This window comes from Nomia melanderi, unplaced genomic scaffold (assembly GCF_051020985.1).
Source record: "Nomia melanderi isolate GNS246 unplaced genomic scaffold, iyNomMela1 scaffold0755, whole genome shotgun sequence".
Taxonomy (NCBI): Eukaryota; Metazoa; Arthropoda; class Insecta; order Hymenoptera; family Halictidae; genus Nomia; species Nomia melanderi.
Window position 1 is genome coordinate 7250 of NW_027475869.1, and position 21507 is coordinate 28756.

At 27.5% G+C, this 21507-nt stretch overlaps 2 protein-coding genes across 2 annotated transcripts; both read left to right on the forward strand.

Moving 5' to 3' along the window:
• The first annotated feature begins 12123 nt into the window (after positions 1 to 12123).
• LOC143176716 (uncharacterized) lies at positions 12124 to 14904 on the forward strand. Its single transcript, XM_076374185.1, has one exon. The coding sequence runs from the start codon at positions 12124 to 12126 to the stop codon at positions 14902 to 14904; it is 2781 nt and encodes a 926-aa protein (XP_076230300.1).
• A 66-nt stretch (positions 14905 to 14970) lies between these two features.
• On the forward strand, positions 14971 to 15552 carry LOC143176717 (uncharacterized). Its single transcript, XM_076374186.1, has one exon. It carries the CDS (start codon positions 14971 to 14973, stop codon positions 15550 to 15552), a length of 582 nt encoding a protein of 193 aa, XP_076230301.1.
• Positions 15553 to 21507: the final 5955 nt, after the last annotated feature.

The window sequence follows — 21507 nt, forward strand, 5'->3', positions numbered from 1 at the left end:
TATAGTTTTATATAGTTTTATGTAGTTTTATATAGTTTTATATAGTTTTATATAGTTTTATATAAGTGTATATAGTTTTATATAGTGTTATATAGTTTTATATAGTTTTATATAGTTTTATATTGTTCTATATAGTTTTATATAGTTTCATATAGTTTTATATAGTTTTATATAGTTTTATATAGTTTTATATAGTTTTATATAATTTTATATATTTTTATACAGTTTTATATAGTTTTATACAGTTTTATATAGATCTATATAATTTTATATAGTTTTATATAGTTTTATATAGTTTTATATACTTTTATATACTTTTATATACTTTTATACAGTTTTATATAGTTTTATATAGATTCATATAGTTTTATTAGTTTTATATAGTTTTATATAGCTTTATATAGTTTTATGTAGTTTTATATTGTTTTATACAGTTTTATTAGTTTTATACAGTTTTATATAGATCTGTATAGTTTTATGTAGTTTTATTAGTTTTATATACTTTTATACAGTTTTATTAGTTTTATATAGTTTCATATAGTTTTATATAATTTAATATAGTTTTATATAGTTTTACACAGTTTTATATAGTTTTATAAGTTTTATTTAGTTTTATACAGTTTTATATAATTTTATATAGCTTTATATAGTTTTATATAATTTTATATGGTTTTATATAGTTTTATATAGTTTTATATAGTTTTATTAGTTTTATATAGTTTTATATAGTTTTATATAGTTTCATATAGTTTTGTACAGTTTTATATAGTTTCATATAGTTTTATATAATTTTATATAGTTTTATATAGTTTTATATAGCTTCATATAGTTTTATATAGTTTTATATAATTTTATAGAGTTTTATATAGTTTTGTATAGTTTTATATAGTTTTATTAGTTTGATATAGCCTTATACAGTTTTATATAGTTTTATATAGATTCATATAGTTGTATTAGTTTTATATAGTTTGATATAGTTTTATATAATTTGATATTGTTTTAAAAGAATTTTATACGTTTATATAGTGTTACACAGTTTTATATAGTTTTATTAGTTTTATATAGTTTTATACAGTTTTATATAGTTTTATATAGTTTTATATAGTTTTATACAGTTTTATATAGTTTTATACAGTTTTATATACTTTTATATAGTTTTATATAGTTTTATTAGTTTGATATAGCCTTATACAGTTATATATATTTTTATATAGATTCATATAGTTTTATTACTTTTATGTAGTTTTATATAGTTTTATATAGTTTTATATAGTTTTATATAAGTGTATATAGTTTTATATTGTTCTATATAGTTTTATATAGTTTCATATAGTTTTATATAGTTTTATATAGTTTTATATAGTTTTATATAGTTTTATATAATTTTATATATTTTTATACAGTTTTATATAGTTTTATACAGTTTTATATAGATTTATATAATTTTATATAGTTTTATATAGTTTTATATAGTTTTATATAGTTTTATATACTTTTATATACTTTTATACAGTTTTATATAGTTTTATATAGATTCATATAGTTTTATTAGTTTTATATAGTTTTATATAGCTTTATATAGTTTTATGTAGTTTTATATTGTTTTATACAGTTTTATTAGTTTTATACAGTTTTATATAGATCTGTATAGTTTTATGTAATTTTATTAGTTTTATATACTTTTATACAGTTTTATTAGTTTTATATAGTTTTATATAGTTTTATATAATTTAATATAGTTTTATATAGTTTTACACAGTTTTATATAGTTTTATAAGTTTTATTTAGTTTTATACAGTTTTATATAATTTTATATAGCTTTATATAGTTTTATATAATTTTATATGGTTTTATATAGTTTTATATAGTTTTATATAGTTTTATATAGCTTTATACAGTTTTATACAGTTTTATATAGTTTTATATAGTATTATATAGTTTTATATAATTTTATATAGTTTTATATAGTTTTATATAGTTTTATTAGTTTGATATAGCCTTATACAGTTTTATATAGTTTTATATAGATTCATATAGTTTTATTAGTTTTATATAGTTTTATACAGTTTTATATAGTTTTATACAGTTTTATATACTTTTATATAGTTTTATATAGTTTTATTAGTTTGATATAGCCTTATACAGTTATATATATTTTTATATAGATCCATATAGTTTTATTACTTTTATATAGTTTTATATAGTTTTATATAGTTTTATACAGTTTTATATAGATTTATATAGTTTTATAAAGTTTACTATAGTTTTATTAGTTTTATATAGTTTTATATAGCTTTATTAGTTTTATATAAGTTTATACAGTTTTATATACTTTTATATAGTTTTATTTGTTTTGTATAGTTTTATATAGTTTTATATAGTTTTATATTGTTCTATATACTTTGATATAGTTTTATATAGTTTTATATAGTTTTATATAATTTATATAGTTTAATATTGTTTTATATAGTTTTACACAGTTTTATATAGTTTTATTTGTTTTGTTCAGTTGTATATAGATATATTAGTGTGATATAGCCTTTTACAGTTTTATATAGATTTATTTATATTCATATAGTTTTATATAGTTTTATATAGTTTTGTATAGTTTTATACAGTTTTATATAGTTTTATATAGCTTTATACAGTTTTATATAGTTTTATATAGTTTTATATAGTATTATATAGTTTTATATAATTTTATATAGTTTTATGTAGTTTTATTAGTTTTATATACTTTTAAACAGGTTTATTAGATTTATATAGTTTTATATAGTTTTATATAGTCTTATATAGTTTTATATAGTTTAATATAGTTTTATATAGTTTTACACACTTTTATATTGTTTTATTAGTTTGATATAGCCATATACAGTTTTATATATTTTTATATAGATTCATATAGTTATATTAGTTTTATATAGTTTTATATAGTTTTATATAATTTTATATATTTTTATACAGTTTTATATAGTTTTATATACTTTTATATAGCTTCGTATAGTTTTATATAGTTTTATATAATTTTATGCAGTTTTATATAGTTTTATATAGTCTTATATTGTTCTACATAGTTTTACATAGTTTTATACAGTTTCATATTGTCCTATATAGTTTTATTAGTTTTATATAGTTTTATACAGTTTTATATAGTTTTATACAGTTTTACATACTTTTATATAGTTTTACATACTTTTATATAGTTTTATTTGTTTTGTACAGTTTTATATCGCTTTATATAGTTTTATATAGTTCTATATAGTTTTATATAGTTTTATATAGTTTTATATAGTTTTATATAGTTTTATATAGTATTACACAGATTTATATATTTTTATTAGTTTTATATAGTTTTATATAGTTTTATATAGTTCTATATAGATTTATATATTTTTATACAGTTTTATATAGTTTTATATAGTTTCATATAGTTTTGTACAGTTTTATATAGTTTCATATAGTTTTATATAATTTTATATAGTTTTATATAATTTTATATAGCTTCATATAGTTTTATATAGTTTTATATAATTTTATAGAGTTTTATTTAGTTTTATATAGTTTTATATAGTTTTATATAGTTTTATATAGTTTTATATAGTTTTATATATTTTTATATAGATTAATATAGATTCATATAGTTTTATATAGTTTTATATTGCTCTATATAGTTTTATATAGTTTCATATAGTTTTATATAGTTTTATATAGTTTTATATAGTATTATATAGTTTTATATAGTTTACTATAGTTTTATTAGTTTTATATAGTTTTATATAGTTTTATATAGCTTTATTAGTTTTATATAAGTTTATACAGTTTTATATACTTTTATATAGTTTTATTTGTTTTGTATAGTTTTATATAGTTTTATATAGTTTTATATAGTTCTATATAGTTTTATATAGTTTTATATAGTTTTACATAGTTTAATGTAGTTTTATATAGTTTTTTATAGTTTTATATAGTTTTATATAGTTTTATATATTTTTATATAGTTTTATATAGTTTTATATAGTTTTATATAGTTTTATATAGTTTTATATAGTTTTATATAGTTTTATATAGTTTTATATTGTTTTATATAGTTTTATATTGTTTTATATAGTTTTATATAGTTTTATATAGTTTTATATAGTATTATATAGGTGTATATAGTTTTATATAGTGTTATATAGTTTTATATAGTTTTATATAGTTTTATATTGTTCTATATAGTTTTATATAGTTTCATATAGTTTTATATAGTTTTATAAAGTTTTATATAGATTTATATAGATTCATATAGTTTTATATAGTTTTATATAGTTTATATAGTTTTATATAGTTTTATATAATTTTATATACTTTTATACAGTTTTATAAAGTTTTATATAGTTTTATATATATGCATATAGTTTTATATAGTTTTATATAGTTTTATATAGTTTTATATAGTTTTAAATAGTTTACTATAGTTTTATTAGTTTTATATAGTCTTATATAGTTTTATATAATTTTATATAGTCTTATATTGTTCTATATTGTTTTACATAGTTTTATATAGTTTCATATTGTTCTATATAGTTTTATTAGTTTTATATAGTTTTATACAGTTTTATATAGTTTTATACAGTTTTACATACTTTTATATAGTTTTATGTGTTTTGTATAGTTTTATATAGTTTTATATAGTTTTATATAGTTTTATATAGTTTATATCCTTTGTATAGATTTATTTGTTTTGTATAGTTTTATTTAGTTTTATTAGTTTGATATAGCCTTATACAGTTTTATATAGTTTTATATAGATTCATATAGTTTTATTAGTTTTATATAGTTTGATATAGTTTTATATAATTTGATATTGTTTTAATAGAATTTTATACGTTTATATAGTTTTATACAGTTTTATATTGTTTTATTAGTTTTATATATTTCTATATAGTTTTTATACAGTTTTATTACTTTTATATAGTTTTACATAGTTTTATACAGTTTTATAAAGTTTTATATAGTTTTACATAGTTTAATATAGTTTTATATAGTTTTACACAGTTTTATATAGTTTTATTAGTTTTATATAGTTTTATACAGTTTTATATACTTTTAAATAGTTTTATTTGTTTTGTATAGTTTTATATAGTTTTATATTGTTCTATATAGTTTTATATAGATTCATATAGTTTTATATAGTTTTATATAGTTTTATATAGTTTTATATAGTTTTATATAGTTTTATATAATTTATATAGTTTAATATAGTTTTATATAGTTTTACACAGTTTTATACAGTTTTATTTGTTTTGCTGAGTTGTATATAGTTATATTAGTGTGATATAGCCTTATAAAGTTTTATATAGATTTATATAGATTCATATAGTTTTATATAGTTTTATATTGTTCTATATAGTTTTATATAGTTTCATATAGTTTTATGTAGTTTTATATAGTTTTATATAGTTTTATATTGTTTTATATAGTTTCATACAGCTTTATATAGTTTTATACAGTTTTATATACTTTTATATAGTTTTATTTGTTTTGTATAGTTTCATATAGTTTTATATAGTTTTATTCTTTTGATATAGCCTTATACAGTTTTATATAGATTTATATAGATTCATATAGTTTTATTTGTTTTGTATAGTTTTATATAGTTTTATTAGTTTGAAATAGCCTTATACAGTTTTATATAGTTTTATATAGATTCATATAGTTTTATTAGTTTTATATAGTTTGATATAGTTTCATATAATTTGATATTGTTTTAATAGAATTTTATACGTTAATATAGTTTTATACAGTTTCATATAGTTTTATTAGTTTTATATAGCTCTATATAGTTTTTATACACTTTTACTACTTTTATATAGTTTTACATAGTTTTATATAGTTTTACATAGTTTTATATAGTTTTATATAGTTTAATATAGTTTTATATACTTTTATATACTTTTATACAGTTTTATTTGTTTTGTATAGTTTTATATAGTTTTATTAGTTTGATATAGCCTTATACAGTTTTATATAGATTTATATAGATTCATATAGTTTTATTAGTTTTATATAGTTTTACATAGTTTTATATAGTTTTATATAGTTTTTTTATAGTTTTATATAGTTTTATACAGTTTTATATAGATTTATATAGTCTTATATTGTTCTATATAGTTTTACATAGTTTTATATAGTTTCATATTGTTCTATATAGTTTTATTAGTTTTATATAGTTTTATACAGTTTTACATACTTTTATATAGTTTTACATACTTTTATATAGTTTTATTTGTTTTGTACGGTTTTATATCGCTTTATATAGTTTTATATAGTTCTATATAGTTTTATATAGTTTTATATAGTTTTATATAGTTTTATATAGTTTTATATAGTTTTATATTGTTCTATATAGTTTTATATAGTTTCATATAGTTTTATATAGTTTTATATAGTTTTATATAGTTTTATATAGTTTTATATAGTTTTATATAGTTTTATATAATTTATATAGTTTAATATAGTTTTATATAGTTTTACACAGTTTTATACAGTTTTATTTGTTTTGCTGAGTTGTATATAGTTATATTAGTGTGATATAGCCTTATAAAGTTTTATATAGATTTATATAGATTCATATAGTTTTATATAGTTTATATTGTTCTATATAGTTTTATATAGTTTCATATAGTTTTATATAGTTTTATATAGTTTTATATAGTTTTATATTGTTTTAGATAGTTTTATATAGCTTTATATAGTTTTATATAGTTTTATATAGTTTTATATAGTTTCATACAGCTTTATATAGTTTTATACAGTTTTATATACTTTTATATAGTTTTATTTGTTTTGTATAGTTTCATATAGTTTTATATAGTTTTATTCTTTTGATATAGCCTTATACAGTTTTATATAGATTTATATAGATTCATATAGTTTTATTTGTTTTGTATAGTTTTATATAGTTTTATTAGTTTGAAATAGCCTTATACAGTTTTATATAGATTTATATAGATTCATATAGTTTTATTAGTTTTATATAGTTTTACATAGTTTTATATAGTTTTATATAGTTTTTTTATAGTTTTATATAGTTTTATATAGTTTTATATAGTTTTATATAGTTTTATATAGTTTTGGATAGTTTTATACTGTTTTATATAGTTTTATATAGCTTTATACAGTTTTATATAGTTTTATATAGTTTTATATTGTATTATATAGTTTTATATAATTTTATATAGTTTTATGTAGTTTTATTAGTTTTATATACTTTTAAACAGGTTTATTAGATTTATATAGTTTTATATAGTTTTATATAGTCTTATATAGTTTTATATAGTTTAATATAGTTTTATATAGTTTTACACACTTTGATATTGTTTTATTAGTTTGATATAGCCTTATACAGTTTTATATATTTTTATATAGATTCATATAGTTATATTAGTTTTATATAGTTTTATATAGTTTCATATAGTTTTATATAATTTTATATAGTTTTATATACTTTTATATAGCTTCATATAGTTTTATATAGTTTTATATAATTTTATGCAGTTTTATATAGTTTTATATAGTCTTATATTGTTCTACATAGTTTTACATAGTTTTATACAGTTTCATATTGTCCTATATAGTTTTATTAGTTTTATATAGTTTTATACAGTTTTATATAGTTTTATACAGTTTTACATACTTTTATATAGTTTTACATACTTTTATATAGTTTTATTTGTTTTGTACAGTTTTATATCGCTTTATATAGTTTTATATAGTTCTATATAGTTTTATATAGTTTCATATAGTATTACACAGATTTATATAGTTTTATTAGTTTTATATAGTTTTATATAGTTTTATATAGTTTTATATAGTTTTATATAGTTTTAAACATTTTTATATAGCTTTATAGAGTTTTATATAGTTTTGTATATTTTTCTTAGTTTTATATAGTTTTATATAGTTTTATGTAGTTTTTTATAGTTTTGTATATTTTTGTTAGTTTTATATAGTTTTATATAGTTTTATGTAGTTTTATACAGTTTTATATAGTTTTATATAGTTTTATATAGTGTTATAAAGTATTATAGAGTTTTATTAGTTTTAAATCGTTTTATATAGTTTTATATAGATTTATATAGTTTTATTAGTTTTATATAGTTTTATATAGTTTTATATAGTTTTATATAGTTGTCTATAGTTTTATGTAGATTTATATAGTTTTATATAGTTTTATTAGTTTTATATTGTTTTATATTGTTTTATATTGTTTATATAGTTTTATTAGTTTTAAATCGCTTTATATAGTTTTATATAGTTTTATATAATTTTATATAGTTTTATAGAGTTTAATATTGTTTTATACAGTTTTATATAGTTTTATATAGTTTTATATAGATTTATATAGTTTTATATAGTTTTATATAGTTTTATGTAGTTTTATATAGTTTTATACAGTTTTGTTAATTTTTTATAATTTTATATAGTTTTATATAGTGTTATATAGTATTATATAGATTTATTAGTTTTAAACCGTTTTATATAGTATTATATAGATTTATTAGTTTTAAATCGTTTTATATAGTTTTATACAGTTATGTATAGTTTTATATAGTTTTATATAGTTTTATATAGTGTTATATAGTTTTATACAGTTTTCTTTGTTTTATATAGTTTTATACAGTTATATATAGTTTTATATGGTTTTGCTAGTTTTATATAGATTTATATAGTTTTATTAGTTTTAAATAGTTTTATATAGTTTTATTAGTTTTATATAGTTTTATATAGTTTTATATAGTTTTATATGTTTTATATAGTTTTATATAGTTTTATATAGTTGTTCCGTCCGACGCGGAACAAAACGGAGAAAATCCTCGAAGGTTCGTTTATGATATGGACGTGCCAACAAATTTACTTTCGGGATTAGCTTTTTTCGAACTCAGTTTATTTATTTTAGTTACAAGGGGCAATCGCACCCTAAACCATGAGAAAATCATTTTGTTAATCCGCGCATCTCCAAACAATAGTTTTGGAATTTTCGTCGTTCGTACAGAAAACCGACCATATCATAAACCGGGAATTTCCGAAGGGTCGACGCGAACCTCGTTCGTAACGGTTCCGCCAGCCATGCGTCAACTTGGAGGAAATTTCCAAGGCATCGGCAAATCTTCGAGGATCCCTCGCACGTGGTCATTGCCCTCACTCTTGCATCAAGAGGGCAGGCCAAGGGGCGTCGTCCAAGACCCCCCCGATTTTTGGAATTGTGTGCTGATTGGGTATTTTCAATTTCCCAATCAGCGCACTCGACACAAAACCTGTAGGTGTCGCATAAAAACACCTACAGGATCGCACTCGAATGGTTTTTTCGCTCATTCAACGTTCAGTCCATCGTTCGGGACACATAAGTCGCTCAATCGTTCGGAGTGACGACACACGGGGTTTTTTCGATCATCTCAAGGATTTTTCACTCATTCAACGTTCAGTCCATCGTTCGGGACACATAAGTCGCTCAATCGTTCGGAGTGACGACACACGGGGTTTTTTCGCTCAATCGTTCGGAGTGACGATATCTCAGAGATATTTTCTCATTACACACATTCAGTCCATCGTTCGGGACACACAAGTCGCTCAATCGTTCGGAGTGACGATATCTCAGATACTCAATCGTTCGGAGTAACGAGATATCATTCATTCATTCAAACAGTAGTCAGTCCATCGTTCGGGACAACTACAACTAGTGATCTGATCTCAACCAGTCGGAGATCAGAATTGAATCAGTCGATTTCTGAAGAAATTCGTAAATCGACGCGTCGCGAGTATTAACGAGACCTAAAGTTAAAGCTGGGATTTACAACCCCAGCCGAGGAATTTAATCCGCGTTAGTATTCGTGTACGTGCGACGTCGCATTTTTCGGTACTTCGAGCCGGATCTACTACGCAGCATTTGTTGGTCCTTCGAGCCGGATCTGTGACGGTACATATTTTTGGTCCTTCGAGCCGGAGCCTACGAGCCGGTGTTTCACAGAACACATTTTTGGTCCCTCGAGTCGGACCCGCGTTTGTGAAAATACAGTGCATAAGTGGATCCAACGGAAGCTGTCAACCGTCCAATTCAAGGTCTAACGGCGAGAATCCAGATTGGACGAACGACACGACTCCAAAGCAGCCGAGCAGCAGGCCACAGAGCGAGGAACGACGAGTCCAATCTGTTGCGGGAAGTCTACGAACAAACACGTCCTCCGCATCAGTCAAGGTAGGCTCGTCAAGATTTACCGATCGAATCCTCTCGTACGATATCCTTGATTGCACTTTCCCACGTCTCGACTTCTTACCATCGAAATGGCGAACGCGTCAATGAACGAGTCGAGTGCAAATCAAGCACAAACGGTCCGCCTACTAAAAAACAAACGCCGCGCGTTCAAGTCGCAAATTACGTCCCTTAACAACGCGCTAGAGACGTATCAAGATTCCGCGAAGGAACGCGTAAAACTCCGTGAACGCGTCGAGAGGCTGCGAAAGCTTTTCGATAATTTCAACGACATCCAAGACCAGCTGGGGCTCATCGAGGAGTTCGAGCAAACGGAAGCGGAACGAGAAGCGGTTACAGAGCAGTATGATGACGTCATCGCGACGGCCATTACGGTACTACAAAACGCGGAACAAGCAGCTACGCAACCACCAATGGCAACAAGAAGCGTGAACGATTCTCCCGCGTTGTCAGCCTCGTCGTCCGCGATCGGGGTACACTTGCCGAAAATCGAACTGCCGAAGTTCGATGGCCGTCTTGAGAAATGGGTCGCATTCAAAGACGCATTCTCAACGATGATACATTCGCACCCGGGGTTGACCGATATACAGAAGTTGCATTATCTGCGACTTTCTCTATCCGGCAAGGCTGAATCCGCGATCGAGTCGTTTACGATCAGCGAAGACAACTACAAGGCAGCGTGGGATCAACTGATCGAGACTTACGACAACACGAGAGCACTCGTGCTGCAACATTCGGCGTTGCTTCGCGATACCCCCGTAATGATCGACGACACAGCCGAATCGATCCGCGACTTAATAAACCATATGCAGTCGCATATAAGATCGCTACACGCGCTGGGAAGATCGTGGGAAGATATCGCGAGCGATCTACTAGCCAGCATCGCGATCTCCAAAATGAGTACGGGGACGAAACGAGAATGGGAGCAAACTTTGTCCGACACGACGATGCCGAAAATCGCTGACATCTTTCGGCATCTCCGTAACGCGTCTCACCGATGCAGGACCGACGATGCGCCCACGAAGCCCCCAGTCTCGATCGCGAATCGTGCATCTCCAGCAACCGTCGCGTCATCGCAACAACCCGCAAAAAGGATACCGGTACTACCAAGGAAAACGCCTGCACCTCCCAGGAAGCCGTCATCGCCGCGGACGGCCAGGAAGCAAACTTTCGTGGCAACAACACAATCGAGCTGTAAAATTTGCAACGCAGGTACGCATCGGGCGTACCAATGCGCCAAATTCCTTGACATGACGGTAACTCGTCGCCTTCAGGCAGCACGCAAGGCAAACCTTTGCCTCAACTGCCTCCAAGGAGACCACACCACCGAAGCCTGCCATGGAGGAAATTGTCGAGTCTGCCATGGGCAGCACAACACAAAGCTCCATCGGGATGCATCGCCGAAGGAAGAAGCCAGGAAAACCTGACTGCGACGGAAACGTACCGGACGGACATCACGACGACGACAAGGCGTTTCATTCATATCCGACGGGAAAACAAACGGATTGCTGGCAACAGCAGTCGTGCAGGTATTCGACAACGACCGGCAACCCGTTCAATGTCGGACGTTGGTTGATACCTGCTCAAATGCGAATTTCATAACGGAGGACCTCGCGAAGAAGCTACGTTTGCCGTCGAGTCGGGCATCCGTAGCCATTCAAGGCCTCAACCGAGTCAACACCGTATCAAACAAATTGGTATCCACAACCATTAAATCGCGGTTGTCCAATTTCCAGCGGGCACTAACGTTTTTCGCGATCCCGCAAATTTCTGAACGGGTGCCGGACGTCCCGTTAGACCGATCAAGGTTGCGTATACCGGCCAACGTTCCTCTGGCAGATCCATCGTTCCACCAACCAGGAAGGATAGACATGCTGATCGGCACCGGCCCAGCACTGGCGTGCCTCAGCATCGGTCAAATCGACCTTTCCGATCGAGGTGGACGCGATTTGGTTCTCCAGAAGACGCAACTAGGTTGGATCATCGGGGGAAACGTCCCAACCGTCGCCGCCACACGCACGACCCGCGAGGCCTTCGTCGCGAACCTGAACTTCAACCTACAGAAATTCTGGGAAGTGGAAGAAGGACCTCAGAGTCGACATTTATCAACGGAGGAGCACGAGTGCGAAGAACATTTCGCAAAAAACGTTCGACGCGACCATTCCGGACGATACGTGGTTGCGTTACCGTTTAACGAAAAACGGGAAGAACTCGGCGAATCACGCACGCGCGCCCTGCATCGTTTCCGTTCGCTTGAACGGAAACTAGAACGGGATCCGGAATTGGGGGACGAATACACCACGGTCATGAGGGAATATATAGCGCTCGGGCACATGACGCAGGTAGAAACCTTCGACGCACCGGGCTTCTACCTGCCGCACCACGCCGTCGTAAAACCATCGAGTACGACGACTAAGGTACGCGTAGTATTCGACGGGTCTGCAAAGACCAGTAGCGGAATATCATTAAACGACGCGCTAATGATAGGCCCTACGATACAGGACGACCTCTTTTCCCTACTCTTGCGCTTCCGGATGCATGCGTTCGTCATAACCGGGGACATCGAGAAGATGTACCGCCAATTCCTCGTTCGACCAGAGGATCGGGCTTATCAACGCATTTTGTGGAGAGATAATGGTTGCATAAGAACGTACGAGATGAATGTGGTCACGTTCGGACTATCATCGGCTCCATATCTCGCCATCAGATGCGTTCATCAATTGGCAGACGATGAGGGCGACGCATATCCGGAAGCAGCAGAGATCATCAAACGAGATCTGTACGTCGATGATCTCCTCACGGGCGCCGACACAATGGAGGAAGCGCGGCACATCCAACATCAAATCGGCGAGCTTCTTCAACGGGGTGGATTGAACATTCGTCAATGGGCGTCGAACGAACCCGCCCTTCTTAAGGGACTCCGCGAAGACCAAATCCACCCGAAGATCCTCGGCGATGACACAACGATGAAGGCGTTGGGAATATCCTGGGACGCCAGGAACGATGCGATTCGTTATGCGGTCGAAATTCAAGTCGTTGGCAAGGTCAGCAAACGGACCATCTTGTCAACGATCGCCAAAATATTCGATCCATTAGGACTTCTTGGACCCGTTACCATTATCGCCAAGATTCTAATGCAACGTCTATGGCAATTGAAGATCGACTGGGACGAATCGCTTCCCGCCAGCCTTTACACGGAATGGACCACATACGCAGCGCAACTCCAAGAACTGAACGACATCGAATTCAACCGTTGCGTGACCCTGAGGAACCACCAACGTCTCGAACTCCACGGATTCTGTGACTCCAGCGAACGCGCATACGGAGCCTGCGTGTACGTACGTACGATAGACGCTGTAGGACGCGTCGAAACACACCTGCTCTGCGCGAAATCCCGCGTTGCACCACTCAAGACGGTTACGCTCGAACGTCTAGAGCTGTGCGGTGCCGTGCTTCTAGCGTCCTTAGTCACCTCCATCCAACGGGCGATTTCGGTTAAGATCCATCAGACATTTTTGTGGACCGATTCCACAATAGTGTTGAATTGGATCAACACACAGCCCTGTATGTTAAAAACATTCGTGGCCAACCGCGTGGCCGACATACAGGGCAAAACCGAGATAAACACGTGGCGCCATGTCAAGTCGGAATACAATCCGGCCGACTTGATTTTAAGAAGACTAATGCCCGCACAGTTCGTCCGAAATTCATTGTGGCTCCACGGTCCGGACTGGCTCGCGACGGAGCAAGCAAGGTGGCCAATTTCGAGATACACGGTCTCGAGCGAGATACCCGAAACGAAAGGGGTGACATGTCTCGCGAACTCAATCGGTCGGAGTGACGAGATTCTCACTCAATACCCGTGGATCAAAGGGCTCACGCGAATCGTCGCGTATTGCCTCCGTGTTCGTCATCGCACCGCTGGTCCGTTGACCGTCGAGGAAAATCATGAAGACGAATTCCGCATCGTAAAAATGGTCCAATCCACGGCTTTCGAAAAGGATATTAAGGACCTGGAATCCGGAAGGCTGCACCCCAAGAGCCAACTCCGATCCCTTACACCATTTCTCGACGAAAAGGGATTATTGCGCGTCGGCGGACGTCTGCAAAGGTCCGAGTTACCTTTCGCAAGGAAACATCCAATCTTACTACCAAAGGGTCATCACGTGACGGACCTAATTATACGCGAGACGCATGTGCGATACCACCACGCAGGCATCACGGCAACGCTTTGCAACGTACGGCAAACGTATTGGCCCATTGATGGGAGAAACACAACACGCAAGATCTTCCGGCGCTGCGTCAGGTGTTTCCGACTTAATCCACCTGCCGTGGATTATATCATGGGAAATCTACCTGCGACGCGCGTCACCGCCGCTCGGCCATTTTACAACTGCGGCGTTGATTATTGCGGTCCGTTCAGTGTCAAGGAGCGGCGCTTCCGAAATCGGACCCGAGTCAAGGTGTACGTTGCAGTTTTTACCTGCTTCGCGACGAAGGCCGTTCACCTCGAAGTAGCCGGCGACCTGACCACCGAGGGATTCATCGCGGCCCTAAAATGGTTCATAGCACGGAGGGGGCTATGCCGTAACATCTATTCCGACAATGGCACGAATTTTGTCGGAACCGACAACGAACTCAAGGCATTATAGCAATCACTCTCAAAGGACGAGCAACTGCGGCGATTTATAACGGACAACACGATCTCCTGGCACTTCATGCCAGCCTTATCGCCACATTTCGGTGGCCTATGGGAAGCCGCAGTGAAGTGCTTCAAACATCACGTGAAACGGGTTGTAGGCGACGAATTGTTCACCCTCAAACAATTCAACACGTTCGTAATCGAAGTCGAGGCCATCCTCAAATCGCGTCCTCTCACCCCCCTATCCGCGGATCCCAATGATCCGTCCGCCCTGACTCCCGGCCATTTCCTGATCGGTGATTCCTTTACGAGTCTTGCTGAGATTGATTTCAGCGGAACACCGACGAACCGGCTGTCCACCTGGCAACACATCCAGAAGGTCAAACGACATTTCTGGGCCAGGTGGCACAAGGAGTACATCCACCATCTGAACAAGCGGCATAAGTGGACAACCGGCACCCACCACATACGAGAGGGGACCGTCGTGGTCATGAAGGAGGACAACCTTCCACCTTTGGCCTGGCACCTCGGACGAGTGGTAGCTACGCATCCTGGGGCGGATGGGGTAATTCGGGCAGTCACCGTTCGGACCAGCCACGGGACCTACCGACGGAACGTGAGGCACTTGGCGCCTCCACCTGACTCGGAGTCAGATTAGCAGCACCGCAACGCTAAGGACTCAGGCACAGGATACATTGATCGTTCGTACCGATCAACGGGGGGGAGCATGTTCCGTCCGACGCGGAACAAAACGGAGAAAATCCTCGAAGGTTCGTTTATGATATGGACGTGCCAACAAATTTACTTTCGGGATTAGCTTTTTTCGAACTCAGTTTATTTATTTTAGTTACAAGGGGCAATCGCACCCTAAACCATGAGAAAATCATTTAGTTAATCCGCGCATCTCCAGACAATAGTTTTGGAATTTTCGTCGTTCGTACAGAAAACCGACCATATCATAAACCGGGAATTTCCGAAGGGTCGACGCGAACCTCGTTCGTAACGGTTCCGCCAGCCATGCGTCAACTTGGAGGAAATTTCCAAGGCATCGGCAAATCTTCGAGGATCCCTCGCACGTGGTCATTGCCCTCACTCTTGCATCAAGAGGGCAGGCCAAGGGGCGTCGTCCAAGACCCCCCCGATTTTTGGAATTGTGTGCTGATTGGGTATTTTCAATTTCCCAATCAGCGCACTCGACACAAAACCTGTAGGTGTCGCATAAAAACACCTACAGGATCGCACTCGAAGGGTTTTTTCGCTCATTCAACGTTCAGTCCATCGTTCGGGACACATAAGTCGCTCAATCGTTCGGAGTGACGACACACGGGGTTTTTTCGCTCAATCGTTCGGAGTGACGATATCTCAGATACTCAATCGTTCGGAGTAACGAGATATCATTCATTCATTCAAACAGTAGTCAGTCCATCGTTCGGGACAACTACAACTAGTGATCTGATCTCAACCAGTCGGAGATCAGAATTGAATCAGTCGATTTCTGAAGAAATTCGTAAATCGACGCGTCGCGAGTATTAACGAGACCTAAAGTTAAAGCTGGGATTTACAACCCCAGCCGAGGAATTTAATCCGCGTTAGTATTCGTGTACGTGCGACGTCGCATTTTTCGGTACTTCGAGCCGGATCTACTACGCAGCATTTGTTGGTCCTTCGAGCAGGATCTGTGACGGTACAATAGTGTTAAATAGTTTTGTTAGTTTTTTATAGTTTTATATAGTTTTATATTGTGTTATATAGTATTATATCGATTTATGAGTTTTAAATCGTTTTGTATAGTATTATATAGATTTATTAGTTTTAAATCGTTTAATATAGTTTTATACAGTTATATATAGTTTTATATAGTTTTATATAGTTTCATATAGTTTAATATATTTTTATATAGTTCTATACAGTTTTATTAGTTTTATATAGTTTTATATAGTTTTATATGTTTTATATAGTTTTATATAGTTTTATATAGTTTTATATAGTTTTATATAGTTTTATATAGTTTTATATAGTTTTATATAGTTTTATATAGTTTTCTTAGTTTTATATAGTTTTATATAGTTATATATAGTTTAATATAGTTTTGATAGTTTTATATAGTTTTATTTAGTTTTATGTAGTTTTATATGCTTTTATATAGTTCTATGTAGTTTTATTAGTTTTATAGAGTTTTATATAGTTTTATATAGTTTTATATAGTGTTATATGGTTTTATATAGTTTTATATAGTTTTATATAGTTTTATGTAGTTTTGTAGAGTTTTATATAGTTTTATATAGTTTTATATAGTGTTATATAGTTTTATACAGTTTTATTAGTTTTAAACCGTTTCATATAGTTTTATACAGATTTATATAGTTTTATTAGTTTTAAATAGTTTTATGTAGTCTTATTAGTTTTATATAGTTTTATATAGTTTTATATGTTTTATATAGTTTTATATAGTTTTATATAGTTTTATATAGTTTTATATAGTTTTGTTAGTTTTTTATAGTTTTATATAGTTGTATATTGTGTTATATAGTATTATGTAGATTTATGAGTTTTAAATCGTTTTGTATAGTATTATATAGATTTATTAGTTTTAAATCGTTTTATATAGTTTTATACAGTTATATATAGTTTTATATAGTTTTATATAGTTTTATATAGTTTTATATAGTGTTATATAGTTTTATACAGTTTTCTTAGTTTTATATAGTTTTATACAGTTATATATAGTTTTATATGGTTTTATATAGTTTTATATAGTTTTCTTAGTTTTATATAGTTTTATATAGTTATATATAGTTTTATATAGTTTTGATAGTTTTATATTGTTTTATACAGTTTTATATAGTTTTGTTATGTTTTCATAGTTTTATATAGTTTTATATAGTTTTATAGAGCTGTATATAGTTTTAAATAGTTTTATGTTGTTTTATAGAGTTTTATATAGTTTTATATAGCTTTATATAGTTTTATATAGTTTTATATAGTTTTCTTAGTTTTATATAGTTTTATATTGTTTGATATAGTTGTATATAGTTTTGTATAGTTTTGTTAGTTTTAAATAGTTTTATATTGTTTAATATAGTTTTATTAGTTTTATATAGTTTTATTAGTTTCATATAGTTCTATATAGTTTTATAGAGTTTTATATAGTTTTAAATAGTTTTATGTTGTTTTATAGAGTTTTATATAGTTTTGTATAGTTTTATATAGTTTTATATAGTTTTATATAGTATTATAGAGTTTTATATAGTTTTATATAGTTTTATATAGTTTTATATAGTTTTATATAGTTTTATATAGTTTTATATAGTTTTAAATAGTTTTCTATAGTTTTACAGAGTTTTATATAGTTTTATATAGTTTTATATAGTTTTGTTAGTTTTATATAGTTTTATATAGTTTTATATAGTTTTAAATAGTTTTGTTAGTTTTTTATAGTTTTATATAGTTTTATATTGTGTTATATAGTATTATATAGATTTATGAGTTTTAAATCGTTTTGTATAGTATTATATAGATTTATTAGTTTTAAATCGTTTTATATAGTTTTATACAGTTATATATAGTTTTATATAGTTTTATATAGTTTTATATAGTTTTATATAGTGTTATATAGTTTTATACAGTTTTCTTAGTTTTATATAGTTTTATACAGTTATATATAGTTTTATATGGTTTTGATAGTTTTATATTGTTTTATATAGTTTTATATAGTTTTATATAGTTTTATATAGTTTTCTTAGTTTTATATAGTTTTATATAGTTATATGTAGTTTTATATAGTTTTGATAGTTTTATATTGTTTTATATAGTTTTATATAGTTTTGTTATGTTTTCATAGTTTTATATAGTTTTATATAGTTTTATAGAGCTGTATATAGTTTTACATAGTTTTATTTAGTTTTATAGAGTTTTATAAAGTTTTATATAGTTTTATATAGTTTTATATAGTTTTATATAGTATTATAGAGTTTTATATAGTTTTATATAGTTTTATATAGTTTTATATAGTTTTATATAGTTTTATATAGTTTTATATAGTTTTAAATAGTTTTCTATAGTTTTATAGAGTTTTATATAGTTTTATATAGTTTTATATAGTTTTATATAGTTTTATATAGTTTTGTTAGTTTTATATAGTTTTATATAGTTTTGTAAGTTTTATGTAGTTTTATTAGTTTTAAATAGTTTTATATGGTTTTATATAGTTTTATATAGTGTTATATATTTTTATACAGTTTTATTAGTTTTATATAGTTTTATATAGTTTTATATGTTTTATATAGTTTTATATAGTTTTACATATATTTATATAGTTTTATATAGTTTTATATAGTTTTAAATAGATTTATGTAATTTTATGTAGTTTTATATAGTATTATATAGTTTTATATAGTCTTATATAGTTTTCTTAGTTTTATATAGTTTTATATTGTTTGATATAGTTTTATTAGTTTTATATAGTTTTACAGAGTTTTATATAGATTTATATAGTTTTATATAGTTTTATATAGTTTTATATAGTTTTATATAGTTTTATATAGTTTTATATAGTTTTATACAGTTTTATATAGTTTTATATAGTTTTATATAGTTTTATATAGATTTATATAATTTTATGTAGTTTTATATAGTATTATATAGTTTTATATAGTTTTATATAGTTTTATATAGTCTTATATAGTTTTCTTAGTTTTATATAGTTTTATATTGTTTGATATAGTTTTATTAGTTTTATATAGTTTTATATAGTTTTATTAGTTTTATATAGTTTTATATAGCTTTATATAGTTTTATATAGTTTTGTAAGTTTTATGTAGTTTTGTTAGTTTTATATAGTTTTATATAGTTTTATATAGTTTTATATAGTTTTATATAGTTTTATATAGTGTTATATAGTTTTATATAGTTTTATTAGTTTTATATAGTTTTATATAGCTTTATATAGTTTTATATAGTTTTGTAAGTTTTATGTAGTTTTGTTAGTTTTATATAGTTTTATATAGTTTTATATAGTTTTATATAGTTTTATATAGTTTTATATAGTGTTATATAGTTTTATACAGTTTTATTAGTTTTAAATCGTTTTATATAGTTTTATATAGATTTATATAGTTTTATTAGTTTTAAATAGATTTATATAGTTTTGCTAGTTTTATATAGTTTTATATAGTTTTTTTATAGTTTTATATAGTTTTATAGAGTTTTATATAGTTTTATATAGTTTTAAATAGATTTATATAATTTTATGTAGTTTTATATAGTATTATATAGTTTTATATAGTCTTATATAGTTTTCTTAGTTTTATATAGTTTCATATTGTTTGATATAGTTTTATTAGTTTTGTATAGTTTTATAGTGTTTAATATAGTTTTATATAGTTTTATTAGTTTTATATAGTTTTATATAGTTTTATATAGCTTTATATAGTTTTATATAGTTTTGTAAGTTTTATGTAGTTTTGTTAGTTTTAAATAGTTTTATATGGTTTTATATAGTTTTATATAGTGTTATATAGTTCTATACAGTTTTATTAGTTTTATATAGTTTTATATAGTTTTATATGTTTTATATAGTTTTATATAGTTTTACATATATTTATATAGTTTTATATAGTTTTATATAGTTTTAAATAGATTTATATAATTTTATGTAGTTTTATATAGTATTATATAGTTTTATATAGTTTTATATAGTTTTATATACTTTTCTTAGTTTTATATAGTTTTATATTGTTTGATATAGTTTTATTAGTTTTATATAGTTTTATATAGTTTTATTAGTTTTATATAGTTTTATATAGTTTTATATAGTTTTATACAGTTTTATACAGTTTTGTTAATTTTTTATAATTTTATATAGTTTTATATAGTGTTGTATAGTATTATATAGATTTATTAGTTTTAAATCGTTTTATATAGTTTTATACTGTTATATATAGTTTTATATAGTTTTATATAGTTTTATCTAGTTTTATATAGTGTTATATAGTTTTATACAGTTTTCTTAGTTTTATATAGTTTTATACAGTTATATATAGTTTTATATGGTTTTGCTAGTTTTATATAGATTTATATAGTTTTATTAGTTTTAAATAGTTTTATATAGTTTTATTCGTTTTATATAGTTTTATATAGTTTTATATAGTTTTATATAGTTTTATATAGTGTTATATAGTTTTATACAGTTTTCTTAGTTTTATATAGTTTTATACAGTTATATATAGTTTTATATGGTTTTGATAGTTTTATATTGTTTTATATAGTTTTATATAGTTTTATATAGTTTTATATAGTTTTCTTAGTTTTATATAGTTTTATATAGTTATATGTAGTTTTATATAGTTTTGATAGTTTTATATTGTTTTATATAGTTTTATATAGTTTTGTTATGTTTTCATAGTTTTATATAGTTTTATATAGTTTTATAGAGCTGTATATAGTTTTAAATAGTTTAATGTTGTTTTATAGAGTTTTATATAGTTTCATATAGCTTTATATAGTTTTATATAGTTTTATATAGTTTTCTTAGTTTTATATAGTTTTATATTGTTTGATATAGTTGTATATAGTTTTGTATAGTTTTCTTAGTTTTAAATAGTTTTATATTGTT

What these genes read in the sequence shown, in the direction of transcription:
- LOC143176716 (XM_076374185.1), top strand. Translation starts at nt 12,124, where the DNA reads ATGCTGATCGGCACCGGCCCAGCACTGGCGTGCCTCAGCATCGGTCAA.
- LOC143176717 (XM_076374186.1), top strand. Translation starts at nt 14,971, where the DNA reads ATGCCAGCCTTATCGCCACATTTCGGTGGCCTATGGGAAGCCGCAGTG.